General features: G+C 39.4%; 2 protein-coding genes across 3 annotated transcripts; both read left to right on the forward strand.

The window, feature by feature from the left end:
- Positions 1-232: 232 nt before the first annotated feature.
- Positions 233-9564, forward strand: LOC121887872 (ATP-dependent zinc metalloprotease YME1L1-like). Of its 2 annotated transcripts, none has more exons than XM_042398949.1 (18): positions 233-597; positions 1228-1347; positions 2302-2470; positions 2639-2740; positions 2832-2941; positions 3329-3479; positions 3665-3772; positions 4234-4407; positions 4552-4704; positions 4846-4978; positions 5093-5155; positions 5776-5888; positions 6399-6554; positions 6691-6842; positions 6959-7085; positions 7412-7485; positions 8378-8464; positions 8559-9564. In XM_042398949.1, the coding sequence occupies exons 1-18, from the start codon at positions 562-564 to the stop codon at positions 8718-8720; spliced, it is 2190 nt and encodes a 729-aa protein (XP_042254883.1). In that variant the 5' UTR covers positions 233-561; the 3' UTR covers positions 8721-9564. The 2 variants fall into 2 exon arrangements, with proteins under 2 accessions (XP_042254883.1, XP_042254885.1); XM_042398951.1 differs by having other exon boundaries at positions 234-597; positions 3665-3748.
- A 1201-nt stretch (positions 9565-10765) lies between these two features.
- Positions 10766-18610, forward strand: pks1 (polyketide synthase 1). The gene is made up of 6 exons (XM_042400151.1): positions 10766-10823; positions 10930-11083; positions 11176-11336; positions 11430-11633; positions 11719-11900; positions 12005-18610. Exons 1-6 carry the CDS (start codon positions 10766-10768, stop codon positions 17486-17488), a joined length of 6243 nt encoding a protein of 2080 aa, XP_042256085.1. The 3' UTR covers positions 17489-18610.
- Positions 18611-18779: the final 169 nt, after the last annotated feature.

Below are 18779 nucleotides of genomic sequence, written 5' to 3' on the forward strand. Positions count from 1 at the left end.
AGCACGAAGAGCGCTTGAAATGTGCTGCAATGAAGCGTTAGTTATTGATATTTTATGTAAAATTGTCAAACATATTACCAATACTTGAAAATATAAAGCGAATGTAGTCACCTCATCGTCTTAAATGTTTTATTTTTAATTCGGCAGTAAGGGGCAGGCATGGTACATAAGTGTATAAATTATGTAATAACAGTCAAACATATTTCCCTCTTAAAGCGCATGATGATCAAATATAAATTCAGTTTCATGTTTGATTTTCACACTTTAAGCCTTTTAAATCCGATTTTTAGTAAACGTTGGGTTTGAGTTCCACGAGTGACATAACGATGCAAACGGTAGCCGGTAGTGATTCGATGTGACGTCATTTTGTAGTCCACTGACTTGACCTCGGATGCCGGAGAATCCATTTGGCGATGTTAGCTAAGCTGCTGAAAGTTGTGTAACAAGGAAAACAAAAGGACACGGCTCCGGGACAACAGGCTCATTCACGTTACACAGAGGGCCCGTCCTCACACATCCACCTTCCAAATCTTTATATTTTTTAATAATCACTTGGAAAACATGTTTTCACTGTCGACGTCGCTTCAGCCCCAACAGGTAAGCCGACTGGGTAGCAGCTTTTCTGACCAAGCCAGCTAATGTGCGCTTCTCTCGCGCAACTTATGTGTCTTACAACGTAGCGAAATTGTCAACGTCGCCTAGGAACGACTGTTAATGACAGTTATAACAGTAAGCCACTGTGTCTGACTGTGTGTTTTAGTATTTCTTCGCCGTCAATGACAAACAGTGCTCGGCTAATGTTAGCACTAACGAGCCAATGTTAGATCGCTTCATAATCAGCCTATGCATACGTCACATTGTCGTGATAAGCTATTATAAAGAGGGGACTCCCCGGTGAGCTTTGTGTACGTGCTCTTTCGGTCATGATTTCATCATATGATATGTGTTGGTAAAAGCGAGGTTTAAAGTAAGTTGAAGGGCGCTAACTTAATCTTCAAAGACTTGAGGTTACACAACTCTCATTCATCTGACATATGTGGCCCATACCATCTGTGTGCCGGAGAGCGGTGTGAATAACTGTGACATAACAGTGCTACTCCACTGTCTGGACCATTTAGCTAAAACCTCAGACATGTGGGTGTTGTGTTATGCTATAAAAAACATGATTATACATCTCAGCACATTTTAAAACACTGTTTTTCACCATCTGTCTCCTGTCTCTGCCAGATGATAGTGCCCCTCAGCCAGCTCATCAATGCCCTCCACTCTCTGAAGAACACAGCCACGGCGTCAGTCCAGACCTTGCATAAAGACTTCACTCCAGAGCACAGTACATTTCTAAAAGAGGTGAGACGAACATCATGAATACATGATTGACTTCAGTGGTTAATTGATGATAAAGCACAGTGATCCTAATGAACATATTATGATAATTAGCAATGTACATTGTTTTAAACTTGGATGTCTTCACATACACATTATTAGGGCTGCAACGATTAATCAATTAGTTTCCAACTATTAATTGTCATTGTCAACTATTTTGATAATGGATTAATTATTTTGAGTTTGTTTTTTTTTTTAAAGATAAATATCTAAATTCTTTGATTCCAGCTACTCAAACATGAATATTTTCTGGTGTCTTTAGTCCTCTATGACAATAAACTGAATATGTTTGGGTTGTGGACTGTTGTTTGAGACAAAGCAAGACATTTGAACGTGTCACCTTGGACTGTGGGAAACAGTGATTGACCTGTTTTCATTTTTTGATTAATTGAGACATAATCAACTGATTAATTGATAATGAATATAATCATTAGTTGCAGCTCTACACATAATTAATATATTGTAATGTGTTTTTAATACCAAATAAAACATAATTTTAAAAAATCATTGCTATAGTAAATAATAGATCTTTAGCAATACATTCTTGGCTCTATTTCTTTTCCAAGTGTGGTTAAATGTCAAGCTACACAAATCTGTCTTGGATGAACTAAAGTTAAAATATGCAATAGACACTGTTTTCCTGCAGACATTGTAAACTAGACAAAGGATGCAGGTATTTTTTGTCAAATCCACCAGTAACCGTCAAGTGTGATCTTCATAAATATTTATACTTATATGTCCATCCCAAAGCACCCGAGGCAGATCTGTGCAGTCTTATCTGTCCATTTCTATTTCTGAAAGAGTCTAACAAAGTTTGGAAAAAGTTCCATGAAGAGCAGCCACTTGTAGGTTATTAATACCATAAGAATTATCATACAAGATATAGATATATCTCCCTGTGCTGTCCTTTCTCAATAGCCCAGTGTGAGCCTGCGGGACCTGGGCCTGTCAGATATCAGAGTGAGTCAGTTGGATGAGCTGGTCAGCAGGTTACTGCCGACACTTGGACCAGAAGAACCTCCTGCCGTTCCTTCGACATGGAAGACGAGTCACCTTTCTGCAGACAGCTTCTTTCACAACAAGCATGGTGAGCAGCTCAGGCAAAAAGAGCTGAAAGAAAAGACTGTTGTTTTTTTATAAGGACATTTCCTGTCGCTTACATTATTAAAAGCTGCTGTTGCTGCTACACGTTTGTCCACGTTATATCAAAAGTGAAACAAACTAAGTATTTTCATTTGTTCAATCTGTCTCACAGGGTTCTCACACAGAAGGTTGGGGGTTTTCGGCTCACCAATATTCCATAGACAATATCACAGTCCTCTAAAAGAAGTTTGCTCAGAGCTTCAATTCTCACCTGGTAAGAAACTGACATTCAATGTGGGTGGAGGGCCTGAAATTCAGGGTAATTTTTCATGTATTTTTGTTTTTCATGTGTTTGTTCTCTTTAGTATGGGTCCAAAGTCGGGGTTTCAAGACACTTAGATCAAAGACCAGGAGAGCAGCACCCGGTTATGATGGTCCAGTGGAGTCTGAGGCTTACACACCAGCCTTCATGAAGGTCAGCATTTTACTGCCCAGTTTCAGCAGTTTTTAACATTCTCTCTAATGGAAAGTGTAATGTGTCTGCTGCACTGCTTTCAAGTAGACATACTGGCTTTCTATCCGGCAGTTGAAATATTGGTTTATTGTTTGATTTGGTCCTTTCTTCAACTATAGCATCAAGCTCAATTTCACTGACACTGCATAAATACATAAAAGGTGGACATATGCCCAGTCAGTAATAGTGGAATAATTTTATTTTTTCTGACGTTCAATGTGCAATTTGACTAATTTTTGTTTTTTTGAGCCATTATTTGGAGCTTCAAAAATCAAATAGGATGGAAAAAGTAGCAGAAATGGCAGAATTTTGAAGTTTACCAACTAACTTTCTCTGTTTTCCTCACAGGGATTGCTCCTGAGGGAAAAGGGACCAGAGGCACAGTCGCTGGACCAATTGATGAAAAATAAAAACCTTCCAGAAAACCACCAGGAGGCTTTCAAGACGGGGTTCACTGAGGGATTCATGAGATCCCAGGCCTTTACTCAGAGAACACAAGGCATGTGGCTCACTTACTTTTATCATCTAGATGTCAATTGTCAAAGAAAAGGACCCTCATAAAATCAAGGGAGTCCCTGGTATCCAGTGTAACACTTGCACCAGGTTTTCTTTGGGTGGCAGTGTTGAGTTGAATTCAGTTGAAGACACCAATGACTAACATTTGTCTCTGCTGTGTTTTGACAGACTCATTGAGGAGAACCAGGTTGATCCTGTTGGTCCTCCTTCTCATCGGTATTTATGGTCTGTCAAGAACCCCGTTTCTCTCGGGTAAAGGCTCCTTTTCTGATGCTGGTTTGTTTCAGTTTTCATTCTCTCCTATACTTGCAAATCAACTCATAACCCTACATGCACAACACAAAGAGAACAAAGCTTGTTAGTGTCTCCAAGCATATATTATAAAGTGAGTGCTCTATTGGAGCCTATTGTCAGCTTAAGCATATGATGTTATATATATTTTTTAACATCTGCAATCATTGCATGTTGTGCATATAGAGTTGGACTGATTATTCTTCTGCTTAGTACTCAATTGTTTATGTTTTCAGCCTGTGTGCTGGAACTATTCGAATATTTGCAAGTGATAATTGTGGAAAAGCAGCATATATATGGATCATCCTATACACACATATGCTGCAGTAAACATATACAGTAGTAATCAACAGTCTTATTCTGTGTAATCATGAGACTACATTAAAAACTGGTGACGTTTTTCTGGTTTTCTGTGGTTGAACTGGTTGTTTTTTTGGATTTCACAGTGAGGTTCCGCACCACATCTGGTCTTGACTCAGCAGTCGATCCCATCCAGATGAAGAATGTGACATTTGATCACGTCAAAGGAGTAGAGGAGGCAAAAAATGAATTGCAAGACGTTGTCGAATTTCTCAAGAACCCCCAGAAGTTTACCGTTCTGGGTGGAAAGCTTCCTAAAGGTACTATCATTTTATTCTCAATTTTCTGTTCTTATGAAAATAGCCTAACACTACCCTCTGTAACAAACTGGGCAAAGGGTCTTAGGCTAGATTTTTAGTATGCTGTTACTTTATCTTTGTTTGTTTTACCTGTTATCCTCTCAGGGATCCTCCTTGTCGGTCCGCCAGGCACAGGAAAGACTCTGTTAGCTCGAGCCGTGGCTGGGGAGGCTGATGTGCCTTTCTACTACGCCTCTGGATCCGAGTTTGATGAGATGTTTGTGGGTGTTGGCGCGAGCCGCATCAGGAACCTTTTCAGTAAGTTTGTTGAATGTGAGAAAACGTGCGCCATGCCAAAGAATCTCTCTGAACTTCCCTCACTGTTTTATTGCAGTGAAGAGTAACCAGATCAGGATGCATCCACACAGCAACAATCTTTGTCTTTTCTCTGGTTTGCAGAAGAGGCAAAAGCTAATGCCCCCTGTGTGATCTTCATCGATGAGTTGGACAGCGTTGGTGGAAAGAGAATTGAGTCTCCTATGCATCCTTACTCCAGACAAACCATCAACCAGCTGCTGGCTGAAATGGACGGGTCAGTTTTCTTTAATTTCCACCTAGAAATAATATAAGATTTGAAACTGCACTGTATGAATGAAAAATCTTGTAGTCCACCACCTTAATTTCCTAATCTTTTGGTATTTTACAGGTTTAAACCAAACGAGGGTGTCATCGTTATTGGTGCTACAAACTTTGCTGAGGCTTTGGATAAGTATGTTTACATTTCAGATAAATACTTTTGTTTACATAGGCTTTAATTTGAACCTTCATTTGAAGAAAAAAAACTGTTGAATACAAATCTGATGTGCTGAAGGATATCAGCAGGTGAAACTGTAATAAGGTCAATCCATAGAACAAAGTCCATATGCTGTCATACAGTATGTACACACAGTTTATATATATAGGCTATGTAACTGTTGCAGTTTTTTTTGCCTCCCACTCTGTAACCTTTGTCCCCTGAAAAATGCCACAGGCTGTTTTTATACTCGTGGCCTTGTTCTATTTTCAGCATATTACTGCCTGTGATACTGAATACACATTTACATATGAGAAGTTACCAAAAATGTGCTGTGTAATGAAAAAAAATCTTCTAATCAATTTCTAATTTTACATTGACAGTAAATTAAAACACAAGAGTATCTGAAAACATATTATATCACTCTTCAAAATTCCTTATATTGGATGAAAATGATAAAATGGTGTCACATTTTCTCTGTTCTTCATTTTCATTTGATGTTTGGGATTTGGAGCAGTACAGTTTTATCATTAACAGAAGTGAAAAATACACATACTATGACTATTAATTACTACTACTTGTCTACTACTTTTCAGTGCTCTGGTTAGGCCAGGGAGGTTTGACATGCAGGTGACCGTCCCTCGCCCAGATGTGAAAGGACGCACTGAAATTCTCAACTGGTACCTCTCCAAAATTAAGGTGGACTCTGGTAAGTGCTCAAAAGTTTCAAAAACTAATTTCAACTGAAGTTTTCTTTGTCACGTGTGTGTACTGAATTGTAAAAACTGCATCATATACATTTAAGGTAATAGCTTGACTCTGTATTTCCACCTGTTTCCAGTCTTTGTGCTAAGCTGCTGGCTGCATATTTACTGTACAAACATGAGAGTTGTTGAACTAGTCCTTTAATTTTGGAAGAGGGTTGAGGGTGTTACAGTAAGGCCCTTTCCAGTGCACAGTGTCCATCATGAAAGTAAAAAGCAGATCTTTAATTTTGTTACTGCATAATTAATTTAAAATTGCCTCCTTATGTGATATTGGTGAGAAAATCCTGCACATTTTCCAGAAACAGCAGCTCTCTTTTATCAGTTGAAACCTTCGACAAAGAAAGCCTGAGAGAATACCTTTGTTTTCCTGTTGTGTAAAGGACACTGTTGTCTCTTGAACACTGATCACCTTTATTAAGAAGCCATTTTCTATTGTGTTTGTTCCTCTACAGCTGTAGAAGCTGAGATCATTGCCCGGGGCACAGTTGGCTTCTCTGGGGCTGAGCTCGAGAACCTGGTCAACCAGGCGGCCTTGAAGGCGGCAGTGGACGGGAAAGAGATGGTCACAATGAAGGACCTGGAGTTTGCTAAGGACAAGATCCTCATGGGTGAATACACAAAGTGCTCAGATCTGCTCTGCAGACCTCACACTACATCCAGTGAGACAGATTACCCAACGAGAGATAACATGAATGGGAGCTAAGTTTTAATCACAATGCTTCTATTTTATTATTTCCATTCCAGGACCTGAGAGGAAGAGTGTCGTAATCGACAAGCAGAACAAGACCATCACAGCCTACCATGAGTCCGGCCATGCTATCGTCGCTTTTTACACCAAAGATGCAATGCCTATCAATAAGGCTACTATCATGCCTAGAGGCCCAACTCTTGGCCATGTGAGTATTTGTTGTGGCTTTGCAAGATATCTCACACTACTAGCAGTACTGTTAGTGTCTCTTTTTGTAACTAGGTCCTTAAATTCATCAGTATTCTACTTGTCTCTTTCCTCCAGGTGTCCATGCTCCCCGAGAACGACCGTTGGAGTGAGACAAGAGCCCAGCTGCTGGCTCAGATGGATGTCAGTATGGGCGGTCGAGTAGCAGAGGAGCTCATCTTTGGAGATGACCACATCACCACAGGTGTGAAGTTAAGAGGACAGTCGAGGATAAAATACTTGACCAAAGCAGCGTCTGTACTGAAAGATTGCAACAATAAATTTGTGCTATTTTGTGGTGTTTAAATATTTTTTTAAAGATGGGTACTTTGGGAATAAATACATAATTTTCATTGTTATCAAGTGACACCTGTCATTGTCACAAAGTCTTCATACATGTTTACAATTGTAATTTTTCATTATTTCTCTACAGCAGTAAAACATTTTAGTATACTGAATGTGTGATAATATAAACAGCTTTGGTTGCTTGTAATGTCACCAGTTTTAATCTTCTTGTATTTTGCATTTTAGGAGCATCCAGTGACTTTGATGGCGCAACCAAAATAGCAAAAATGATGGTGACCAGATTCGGCATGAGTGATAAGGTAAAACTTTAATCTGTGTAGCTTAAGATGGAACATTTTGTCCTTCACACTTGCACTGAAGAAACAGCTTTGCACTTGCCAGTGCTGTTCTTGGGCTTTTACTGTATACGTTGCGGTAGGGCTCTTTCTCATGAGTTAATGAAGGGAGACACTTTCAGACTCAACCCACTAGACCTTTGTTTACAGCGCATAAAACAAAACATTTGCACAAAAGTAAATGTACATGTAAATATTAGTTCTGAATATAGACATAATATTTCTTATTCTGAGCAAGTGAGCACATTCTTGTCAATGTACAGTACTTTGTATGTTTTGTAATTTTCACTGGTTAATCTAGTTTTTAACTACGAGTCATGTAAGTCTAAGATATTTCAGGTTTTTGTTACAACCAAAACACTAAAAAGCTGATTTCAATATTCAATATTCCTTTATTGTCATTCTCAGTACTTTTCTCGCTTATATTGAAATGAAATTCTGTTTTCCCCCATACAGTGTACTTACAGAATAAACTATTTAAACTATCTTAACTACCAAAAATATACTTAGCTAATATATTAAGAAAGTTTCAGAAACATGAAGTAAATTAATTACATAACTACAAATAAGTGCATGAAAGTATAAAAGCATTAAAATAACAGCAAAGGTAAACCAGAGATAGGCATTTTACTGTTGTGAAAGTGATTGATGCAGTGTGGAGATATTGCACTTAAAGTTCAGTAACTGATGTATTGTTTGGTTTAAATGAAAACCTGCAATCCACTACCATTAAGACATACAGTTATTACCCCCAAGACAATGAAAAGCTCTGTCCTCTCAGTAGTTACAAGCAGTTAATGCATGAAAAGGTCTATTGTTAATTCAACCCGTGAACATAACACTGTTTTTCCCGCAGCTCGGTGTCATGACCTACGGAGACGTAACCAAACAGAGCCCTGAGACACAAGCTGCCATCGAAAATGAAGTCAGGGCTTTACTGAAGGTGAGTTTTTAAGATTTTTACATATATTTATACAGATTTAAAACATCTCCTGCTTTTTCAACTTTTGATTCATCAATCTTTCTCTTCCATCTAGGACTCATATGAGCGTGCTAGAAGTCTCCTGAAGACTTACAGTAAGGAGCACAAGAAGCTCGCTGATGCCCTGCTAACATATGAAACTCTGGATGCCAAAGAGATCCAGATGGTGTTGGAGGGAAAATCACTGGACCAACAGATACCTCAGGAGACATTTTAGACTCTTATATCATGTATATATTAAGCCGTGCAATTGAGCACAGGCCTTTTGGAGGCCTTGTATTTCATTTGTTTGTATCCCTCTTATTATCAATGTGAAGATGACACTGAAATTGTTTCACCCCTTATATACATTTTTATTTTTTAATTTTCATTTGTCTTTTCATTTAATATGAAAGACTTTTTGTTTCACAGCAAGTTTTAAAGCACTTCAAAGTTTAATTGGATATCAATAAATATTTTTTCTCCACTAATTTTTGTACTGCAGTTCACAAAGATATCTGAGGTTTCATTAAGGGCTTGTTGTCCTTTATTGTCATGACTTCTGTAGTAGTTTTATACATCAGAGTCATATTGGGTTTCTTAGCAACGTTATAAGGCAAATTAATTCAACAGAGATCATGGTTAAACAAGATGACTGATGAGTTCATTTATTTGTCTTTTTCATTGTTGACATATTTCATTTAAAATGTGTACACCATAGGACCTTAAAGTACCTCAATCTAGAATGTACCATGTGGTTATAGCAAGGTACAGGTGATAATGCTGTTCAGTGTCGAAAACTTCATTAGTTATTTTATCTATATGAAATATTTCAGTTGCATCTACCATCTATCTATCTACCTATTTTGTTTTGTTCTTATTTATTTAAGTGCCCAAAGGTGTGTCCTCTTTTTCTTGAATTAGTGATAGGCCCTCATGTCCTATTCTAAGCTCACCTGTAACAGACAAATAAGGGGAAATGTGTATATAGTGTAAGTGTGTTAAAGGATTGGCTTTGTGCTTCTGTTTGTTCCTTTGTACAAAGGCCTTCTTGAAGCTCAAATAAAGGTTACTCTTACTCATGAGTGTGTTTAATATGACACAGCTGAACTTTAAACCTGTATTGATAATACAGTTTTAGCCACTTGGCGGAAGCCCAACAAGCTCTAAACATAACATTGACATATTGGCACCTTATAAAGGCGATATAGCTAATGTGTTAGCAAACACTTGCCTATACACCTGGTAGCCACAGAGCAACACTGACATTCTTTTAAGTGTTTCTGGACGTTCAGTCCAATACTCACTTTCCAGTTAGTCCAGTTACTTTTGTCATAATTTGCCAACTCCTGAATAACATATCTGTCTCTTAAAGTTAGCAGCTGAATGTGCTATAAAGTTCACCAGCTAATGACTTAATCTGCTGTGTGGTGCTGGGCAGATAACAGTGGGTTTAGCAGTGCTTTTTTGTTAAAAAGTGCTGCTTGCTGCAGGAAACAACATTGATGAGAGTAGTGATGAATGACAACAGCAAAACTGTGACAGTAAAATCAAAGACGCTAAAATGTTCAGAAAAGCTGAGTGGAGGCGCACAATGAAGTGATAATTCTCCAAGGGTTTGTCACTACATGCAACACCATTCATTTGAGCAATTTTTCATATAGAAATATTCATTAGAGCAGCTTTATCATTGTTTTTCAATAGTTTTCTTTCAATTTTCAAGAAACACTGAATCAGACATACTTTTGTGTTCAAAAATAGAAAAAAATAGCTTTGTCTTTCTCTGTGTTCCTCATCACATTGAACACCTGATTAATGCAGTCATATCCGTAATGATGTCATGTTTAGAAACATGTATGAAGTAAAAACAATATACTATTTTTTTCAGAGCCAATGTGGCCAAAGGTTACAAAAGAAACCAGTTGCAGAGGACATTAAAATCTGCCAGAGGGGATACCTAGAACTCAACTCCTTTTGTCAATCTCCAGACAAGAACAGAAGCTTATTTACTGCTTCCTTTTAATTATTTCAACCTACAATTAGTGTATTCAGTTCCAGATGAAGCCAACTGAGATGCAACAAGCCAGGGCATTGTTGTGTTCTCTTGGCCCTTTTCATTGACACCCGGTCAATGTTTATAAAGGGTTGTGTGGGTACTGTAGCACCACTTCTGACTGAATAGAGCACCCAGGACTCAACATTAAGCTTCACTATGGAGAAGTTTGAAATTTTACTTTGGCTTTTAGAATAAAGCAGTCCCCAGAGCAACATTTCATAGCAACAATGGAAGACACAGAGGATGACATCGCTGTAATTGGGATTGGATGCAATTTCCCTGGAGGTATGACTTAATTTTGACATAAAGATTTTGAATTTCTCTGCTTTAATGTTTTTCCAGTTGTCTTAATTTAAGGATATTAGAGTTAATGTGGTCCATTTTCTTTTAGGTGAGGGTTTGGACAATTTCTGGAGGGTTCTGTTGGAGGGAAAAAACTGTGTTGTAGATATTCCAGCAGAAAGGTTTGACACAACTCTCTGGTATGACCCTGATGATAGCAAACCTGGAAAGATACAGACAACCAAGGCTGCCCTTATAGATGGGTAAGCATTATATCTATTAAGACACATAAAGTATTAATTCCTCTCTTGATAGATGTTTGCACTATGATGGACCTGTTATTTCTATATTCTAGGTTTAATGAGTTTGATCACAAGTTTTTTAGCATTACTGAAGCAGAGGCCGATTTCATGGACCCTCAGCAGAAACTTCTCCTTCAGTGTACATACAGGACGTTAGAAGATGCTGGGATACCAATGGAGTGCATCAGTGGAAGCAGAACTGGAGTTTATATAGGTGACCGCTACCCTATATTGCTTAAAAAGTTCATAGCACAATTAAACAATGCACAGAATGTAATCTATACTGCTTTAAATTTTTGTGTTACAGGTCTTATGAACAGGGATTATGAGATGCTTCGCAGTAACAGCCTTACCACAATAACTCATTACAATGGCACTGGAACAGCCATGAGTGTTGCTGCCAACAGAATTTCCTTCAGCTTTAATCTCACTGGCCCCTCTTTTGCCATTGACAGCGCCTGCTCCTCATCTTTGGTGGCCCTACATCTAGCCTGTCAGGCTATAAAGCAAGGCAAGTAGTTCTACTTGCCTAAAAGCAAGTTAATTATTGCATGATGTTTAAATATTCCTCATTCCATTACTTCTTTCTAAACTAGGAGACTGTGAGATGGCTCTATGTGGAGGGGTCAGCTGCATCATAGAGCCAAGAGTGTTTGTTGCTCTCAGTAAGGCTAAGATGATCTCACCTGAGGGGACCAGCAAACCTTTTTCCAGTAAAGCAGATGGTTATGGTAGAGGGGAGGGCTGCGGGGTTGTTCTCCTGAAGCCGCTGAAAAAGGTGAGAACATTACTGTCATTCTTACAGTCATTTTATATCATGAAATACATGCATGCAATGGTGTTAATACCTAGCTTGCTCATGGTATGACTTTTTATACAAAGGCAATACAAGACTGCAACAAAGTTTGGGGTATCATCAGCAAAACAGCTGTCAACCAAGATGGACACTCTGTTACTCCAATCACCAAGCCCTCCATGGTTCAACAAGAGGAGCTGCTGCGGCAAATCTACTCAGAGTGTGACCTTGCAAATGTCCAGTACATAGAGGCCCATGGTACTGGAACCCCAGTTGGAGACCTGACAGAGGCAGGAAGCATCTCAAACATCATTGCTAAAGGCAGACCTCCTGGTTCAGAAACACTGCGGATTGGCTCCGTGAAGGGTAACATTGGACACACAGAATCTGCTGCTGGAGTGGCAGGACTAATTAAGGTACTCTTAATGATGAAGCATGAGACCATTGTTCCATCAGTTTTCTACACTGAAGACAGTTCCAGTGTAGATGTAAAAACTCTGAGTATAAGTATTCCGACTAAAGCTGAAAGGTGGAAGACAAATGCATCATTAAAGAGGGTAGCTGGGATCAACAGCTTTGGGTTTGGAGGCACAAATGCACATGTGATTGTAAGACAGTACAGACAGACCACAGTTGCCACACATATCCCAAAATGCTGTCCAAAACTCTTTGTAATATCTGCAGCCTCTGAGAAATCATTAATCCTATCCATCACTGACACCCACCAAAGACTTCACAGCGATCACACAGTTGACTTACAGGCACTGTCGTACACCTCGGCATGCGGAAGAAGTCATAACAAACACAAATATAGGAAGACCTTCCTAACATCTTCTCTCCCAAATCTACAGCATAAGCTGATGTCTGCACTGAAAACAAAAGTTGAGCCAACAAAGTCAGATATCCAGGTGGTGTTTGTGTTTTGTGGAAATGGGGTTGCCTACAGGGGTATGTGCAAGCAGCTCTTGAGAGAGGTTCCTGTTTTCAGAGATAAAGTCAGAGAAGTTGAGAATCTTTTCCAGTGTCATAAAAGTATCAGCATCAGTCGATGGCTTGCTGGTGACTATGATAATGATGATTTCAGCAAGCCAGATGTTGTCCAGCCTCTTCTTTTTGCTATTCAGGTTGGCATTGCCACTCTCCTAAAGCACTGGGGTGTCAAACCTGATACTGTGCTCGGACACTCTGTGGGCGAGGTTGCTGCTGCCTACTGTTCTGGCCTCTTGTCTCTTGAGGATGCTGTTAAAGTGCTGTACCACCGCAGTACTCTTCAGAGTAAGGTCACAGGAGGGAAAATGCTTGTGGTCGGTAATGTGGCTATAGAAAAGGTATTAAAAATCCTTCGAGTCCTCTCTGGGAAAATTTGTGTAGCTGCTTTCAACAGCCCTCAGTCGTGCACTCTGTCAGGAGATGCAGATGCTATAGACATCCTCCATGAAAGGCTAAAGATCATGTTCACAGCTCAAAATATCTTCCTCCTTGTCTTAGATGTTCCGGCAGCATATCATAGCCATATGATGGATCCTATAGTAGATGACATTGAGAGAAGTACAGATGGTTTGGTTGTCAACAACCTGACATGCAAACTTTTTTCAACGGTGACTGGCAACAAGTATTTGGATGGTGACTTTAGCACCGGCAGGTACTGGGCAAAGAACATCCGAGAACCTGTTTTATTTGAACAAACACTGAGTGCTGCCACCAAAGACAAGCAGTCAAGAAGAAATGTGGTCTTTGTGGAGATTGGACCTCGCAGGGCTCTCCAAAGAAACATACATGAGACTGTGGGAAATGATGCCATAGTTCTTTCTTCTGTCCAGCCAGAGAAAGAATATGAAACAATTATGTCTACAGTGGCAAAACTATTTGAACTGGGCATCAGTGTGCACTGGCATGAGCTCTACAGGGGTTCCAAGACATTGCCCACAGCTCTTCCAGTCTATCAGTTTGACATCACAAAGAAAGAATTGTGTTTTGAAGCTGTGAGAAAAGGTGATGAATCATCTACTTTTTCTCCCCATATGTTCATATCCAAAATAAAGGGGGAAAACAAAGAGTATGTGTGCAACCTCTCATCAGAGACTGTACCGTATCTTTGGGAGCATAAAAACAATGGTGTTTCCATTGTGCCAGGCACGCTCTATGTCGAACTAGCTTATGCCTCAGTGATGGCAAGTTTACAGCCAAAGAAGCCTGTCTCCTTGCTCCAGCTTAGTGTAACATTTCAGAGTCTGTGTACACTCAGCCCCAACTGTCATCAGTTGAAAGTGACACTTGAAAATGAAGCTTCATTCAAAATACAGTCCTCTGTGGCCACACATGCCTCTGGCACCTATAAGTGTACAGAGGGACAACCGTTGTTAGAGGAACCAACCATTTGTCTTGACATGATCTCCCAAAGGTGCAAATTGATAATGAGGAGAAAAGAGATTTACTCCATTCTTTCTCAAGCAGGATTCGAGTATGGCTCTGTCTTCAAACAGCTTGATGATGTGAATTTTGGAGATGAATTCAAGGAGGCTATGACAACAATTAAGGTACCCAGAGAACTTCTAAAACATCTTCACGACTTTTTTGTCCACCCTGTGTTACTGGACTATTTCCTGCAAATGACTGCAGTAATAGCTATCGGACAGCTAACAGCAAAGCAGGGATTCCCCTCAGCTATTGGCAGTGTCACCATTTCAGGACCACTACATGAGGAAATGGTCATGTACTTACGAGCCACTCAAGAAACTCCAGATTTCCTTGATGTATGTGGTTGCTTTTCCACCACAGAGGGAAAAGTATTGGTGGAACTTAAGGGGGTCAGGATCACATTTTTGAGCAGTTGCTCAAATGTTCCTCATTCAGTGTTCTTCCACAATGAAATAATTGCAATCCCTCAAAAGACAGATTTCAATTGGAAAATAAAGGCATTAGTTTTTGAAGACAAACTGGGCGTTGCTAAAGCACTTAGACCATACATGCACCCAGAGTCAACCACTGTGGAGAGTAGAGAGCATTGGATGTCAAACCAACTTCGAGATTTAGTGTTTCAGTCTCTTAACACTAATGTGGATTTGGAGGAAGTTCTCTTCATTTGGGCTGTAGACGACATCAGTCACTTATCATCTGAGAAGACACTGGAATGCTTGGTGACTTGCTGTGAGCTATTTCGACAGGTTGTTTTAGCCTTGAAAGAGAGCAAACGCTCTTGCACTGTCCGTGTCATAACCTATAGATCGACAGAAATGACTGTGAACCATATCAGTCCTGGTTTTGTGCTGTCTGGTATGACAAGGGCTTGTGCAGCAGAGATGGTGGGTCTCTCTTTTCAGCTAATTGACCTTGCTTCTGTAACCGGTGAAGACATTCAGACACTGGTTCGTGTAATTAACACCTGCAAACAACAAGAGGTCATGGTCAGCAAAGGGCAAACATCAGCAACAAGAATAGAACGGACCCCCATAAAGGACAGGGTTTCATCCAAGGATGATATGCACTCAGTGTATCTGAGGAACTTTGTCCTGCAGACTACTAATCCATACAGAATGACAAGCTTGTCTGCCATCCCCTCTGACACAAAGGACAATCCTGTCCTGGAGAAATCAGTTGAGGTTCAGTTAACCAATGTATGTGTGCATTCATCTGATTACTTCCCTGTCACCCTTTCATATTTGAATTTCGGCAAGACGTTGTATTGGAACAAGCATACATCACACAATCACAAGATTCTGGCTGTAGATTTCAGTGGTATTGTCACAGCTGTTGGGAAAAATGTTCATAATCTAAGAGTGGGAGACCATATTGCTTCATGTTATCCAGTGGCTGCCACTGCGAAGATTATAATTCCTGAAGCTGTGTGTCACAGCGCAAAGAGACTCCCATTCCTTAAAGAGACTCCATGTATGTCTTACTTCATACTGGCATGGGAGATCCTGAAGAGAATACTGCTTGTAGTAAAACCGCAACACAAAAAAATGGCTATTATCACATCAAACTCAGCCTCTGCTCTATTGAAAGTTTTGGCTGTGACAGCAAACAGGTCTGGATGGAATGTGTCCTGCCTGCCTCATTTCAGAAGAGAACCTCTAAATTTTGATTCATGCCACACACTTGTTGTTCTGCCTCCATTTGATCAGTCTTGGCAGGAAGTACATGACAGTGGTGGCCATGAGAGACATGTTATTTTTGTGTATAGTACTCACATGTCGTGCTCATTCTCAGCAAATATGTTTGCATCCAAGAGTGACCTTGTGCATGTACATAAACTTGATGTGGCTAATGTTCTTCAGAGACCCAATCTACAAACACAAAACAGGAATGTCTTTAACTGGCTTCTATCATTAGGCTTTGATACAGTATCTCTGCCTCTGAAAAGGGAGACATTTCAAATATCAAGCACAGTAGGACCGCACACTGATGCAGATGCTGAGTCCTACTTTACCACAAAGACAGTGCAGCAAGTGGTTTTAGAACACACAGAATCTGATTGTCCAGTGTCTGATATCCCTTTGCTCACCAGGCCTGGACAACTCTTTAAAAAAAACTGTGTTTATATTGTAACTGGAGGGCTCACAGGTTTGGGACTTGAGACAGTAAAGTTCATTGCCAGTATGGGTGGAGATTGTATTGCAACGCTGTCCAGAAGTATTCTGACAGAAGAAATGCAATTTGAAATGGAACTCCTCCAGAAAAGATACGGGGTTGCTATCATGAATGTCCAATGTGATGTTTCTGTGTCGATGCAGGTGGTGAAGGCAATTTCAAAGATTGAAAAGAGATTCTCTTCTTGTTCAATCAAAGGAGTGTTTCACAGTGCTGCAGTATTACATGATGCATTGATTGAAACCCTTGATCAGACTCTCTTCCGAAAGGTTCTGCAGCCCAAAGTAAGTGGGGCTCTAAACCTTCACTATGCAACACTTCACAAGAAACTCGATTTCTTTGTGTGCTACTCTTCCATCTCTTCATTCATTGGCAATGCCTCACAATGTAACTATGCAGCAGCCAATTCATTCCTTGACACATTCTGTCATTATCGGAGAAACCTTGGACTTGCTGGACAGTCCATCAACTGGGGTCCTTTGAACCTTGGTCTCCTGTTGAACAAACGCCATTTCCAAAAGTTCCTGGAGGCAAAAGGAATGATGATAATGGATGTGTGTGAGGTTCATGAGGCACTCAAAATGTGTCTTCTGATGAACAGACCTCAGCAAGTCATATGCAAGTTCAACTTCAAGAATCTTAATGTTCATGTTCTTTCACAAAACGCGTCTCTCAGAGAACGACTGTCAGTTTTGGTGGAAACTGAGCTAAAAGATGATATAAGCAATGGACCCAGGGTTCAGCCTTTGTCTTCGATGCATGAAAGTGTGAGAACAATTGTCAGTGACATAAGCAATGTTAGTGTAGATGACCTGGATGATGATGCTGCTCTGTGTGCACTGGGGATTGATTCAATGTTGGCCATGACTCTGCAGAACAAGATTTTCCAAGAGACAGGTGTGAATGTGCCTTTGGTGAGAATATTGGACCCCAACTGTACACTGGCCACTTTGGCAACTTGTGTAATGAATGATGGATAATTTCATGTTGATACATCAAAGAATACTTTGAATGATGAGTATGAAAAGCTTTGTGATTGCATCAACTTTAGTTTTTACACAGGGACTGCACCTGTTGCACTGCAGTGGTATTGTTCTTATAGCAGACAAATTGGTTGAAATTTTTAGAAGAATGTTCTTCAATATTTTTTTATATTACAATCATATTTTCTAGTTATATTATCTCTGAATTCATGGCTCAGTCATATATTTCTTATTACAGTGTGGTAGTGTTTTTTTTATTTATATTGTAATGTGTATATTTATGTTACTGACAAGTTATCTGTGCAAGATCTATACAATAACTGTGATCATCAGTGTGCTATGGTTACATTTTCTGGGTATGTTAAGAGTCAACTGTTATTAGTTAGCCTGCATTTTTACCTAAAATATGCTTAATCATAGCAGAACAGCTCATTAAATCACTGAATAAGATGGGATTTAAGGATAGGGCTGGTGTTATTTTATCATTTTATAATATCAACAAATCCTCTGAGAAGAATACTGACAGGTATTGTGTGTATCAAAAGCCTTACATAACTTAAGTGTATTAAACTCCATTGTAATTATATTTACACTGTGGTGACTACATTTTTACACATTTTTGTTGTTATTATGTTGTGTGTATTATTGGGACTAACAGAGCATCTGTGCATACCACCTCTGTGGTCAAGAGATGTGTAGTATAATGTATAGATGTACATAGAAACTTTTTAGGTTTATATACAATATATGTATATATATATTGAAGCTGTAAATATTTGTTTTTGTATTATTGACTGAAGTATATTTGATTTAAGGCAGAATGACCACACAAGCAAATATGATACTGAAATGACTGTGCCAATTTGGTAGTCTTGACACTCATGCCGCCATAAAATTACAGCTGTCTCATCTACCTGAAAGAGCATTTGTAAATAAACTATCCTTAACCCTTATAGAGAAATTGGCAGCTTGTTTTATGGTACCAAACATTTGTATTGTAAAAACAACTCAGAATAGTCATATAGTCAAATAATTTCTTAACTGAGGAGGCATTGCTTAATTGTGATTGTAATTTTACTTTAGTAATAAAACATTGGTGTAAACACTAATGTAATAGATTACTGCATCTGTTTCCATTTACATGTCTTTTCTTGTGGTGGCAATATCCCATAGGAGAACAATGTCCACACGAGTCATACATGCCCCCAGTTTAACATTTATGGGAGATGCCAGAATACTGTATGCTTTGGTCCATCATCATAACGATGATAATCAGAATCAATGACCT

The sequence above is a fragment of the Thunnus maccoyii genome, chromosome 21, assembly GCF_910596095.1.
Source record: "Thunnus maccoyii chromosome 21, fThuMac1.1, whole genome shotgun sequence".
Taxonomy (NCBI): Eukaryota; Metazoa; Chordata; class Actinopteri; order Scombriformes; family Scombridae; genus Thunnus; species Thunnus maccoyii.